The 1,167-nt window shown below is 63.0% G+C and overlaps 1 protein-coding gene across 1 annotated transcript in view; it reads right to left on the minus strand.

Moving 5' to 3' along the window:
• Window positions 1-676: 676 nt before the first annotated feature.
• The window catches only part of ZCCHC24 (zinc finger CCHC-type containing 24), a 59,273-nt gene continuing 58,782 nt past the window's right edge, over window positions 677-1,167 (minus strand). Inside the window, exon 4 of the mRNA XM_007464210.1 lies at window positions 677-790. Within this exon, the coding sequence (XP_007464272.1) occupies window positions 677-790 (114 nt within the window). The remainder of the gene's footprint in view (window positions 791-1,167) is intronic.

A 1,167-nucleotide genomic window follows, 5' to 3' on the forward strand; every position in this document is an offset into this window, starting at 1 on the left:
CCCCCCTTGGAACACTGTCGAACATTCAGTGCCCCCCCGTGCCTGCCCTCTGGGTTTATGGGGGGGGGGGCAGGGTGCGGCGCCCAGGTGCAATGCCAGTGACGGCAGAGGCGGTCAGGTTTGGGGCTCAAAGTGGCAGGGGGCAGAGATGCCCGCTCCCCAGCAGCTGCGAGAACAGGTGTCAGCTTGCCATGAGTGCTGACTTAGACAGAAAACTAGGGCTTTCTAAGAGTGGCTTTTCACACAGGGCAAACTGGAAGGTTCTGGGTGGGAAAAGGCGGCCTGGCCGGTCTTGGGGAGACAGTCCCCTGCAGGCTCTGGGATTCACAGTAAATTTAGTGCACTCGTGGCCAATACAAGGCTGCTCACCCCAAAGGGAGCCTCAGAGGAGAGCCTGCGGGGACACCAAGGGCTCTGTGTGGTCTTGTGCGCTGAACTCTGCTTGCCCTATTCCCTGCACACAGACCCAGGGCCCCCCGTAGAGAGTCACAGAGACCCGGCCTTCTGGGGGCGCAGCTACGTCAGTCACACTGTTTGTCAACATACATGAGCCAAGAGCCCGCCCCCTAGACCTGTAAGCCTGCGAGGACGCCCCCGCGCGCACACAGGGGACACTCAGGGGGGTGGCGTCTTCTCTAGCTGGCAGGAGGGCGGCGGGGCCCAGCAGGCGGCCGGGTCATTGCACACGCCGGCAATAGTAGCCCAGCACCTTGCACTTCTCGCACAGGTGTTGGGGGTGCTCCTTGCTCTGGTCGGACACGTCCAGGCCATCGGGCTTCTCCAGGGGTCTCTGCAGAGAGGAAGGAGGAAGCGGGCCCAAGGGTGGGGAGGAGGGGGCGGAAAGAAATACCAGAGGAGCAGTGAGAGCGAGGCAGATGCGGAGAGAGGCAGAGAGTGCTCGAGACAGACAGACAGGAGGAGGGAGACAGGGAGGGCCCAGGGAGAGAGCACAGGCATCTGTAATCAGAGGTTGTTTCCCAAAGCGCCCAGGACCCTTTCTGCTTCTCGCCTGCTGCAGGCAACCTGAGTGTCCTGCGTCCTTCATCCTGGGAGGCATAGGCTGAGGCCTCGGGCTGGGGCCAGCGCTTTGGGAGGAGGTCTTGCACACAGAGCCCCAGGTCTAGATGCCGCTTTGCCCCCAACTCCACCACCCCCCCCCCCCCCCCC

This window comes from Lipotes vexillifer, unplaced genomic scaffold, assembly GCF_000442215.2.
Source record: "Lipotes vexillifer unplaced genomic scaffold, Lipotes_vexillifer_v1.1 scaffold59, whole genome shotgun sequence".
NCBI lineage: Eukaryota > Metazoa > Chordata > Mammalia > Artiodactyla > Lipotidae > Lipotes > Lipotes vexillifer.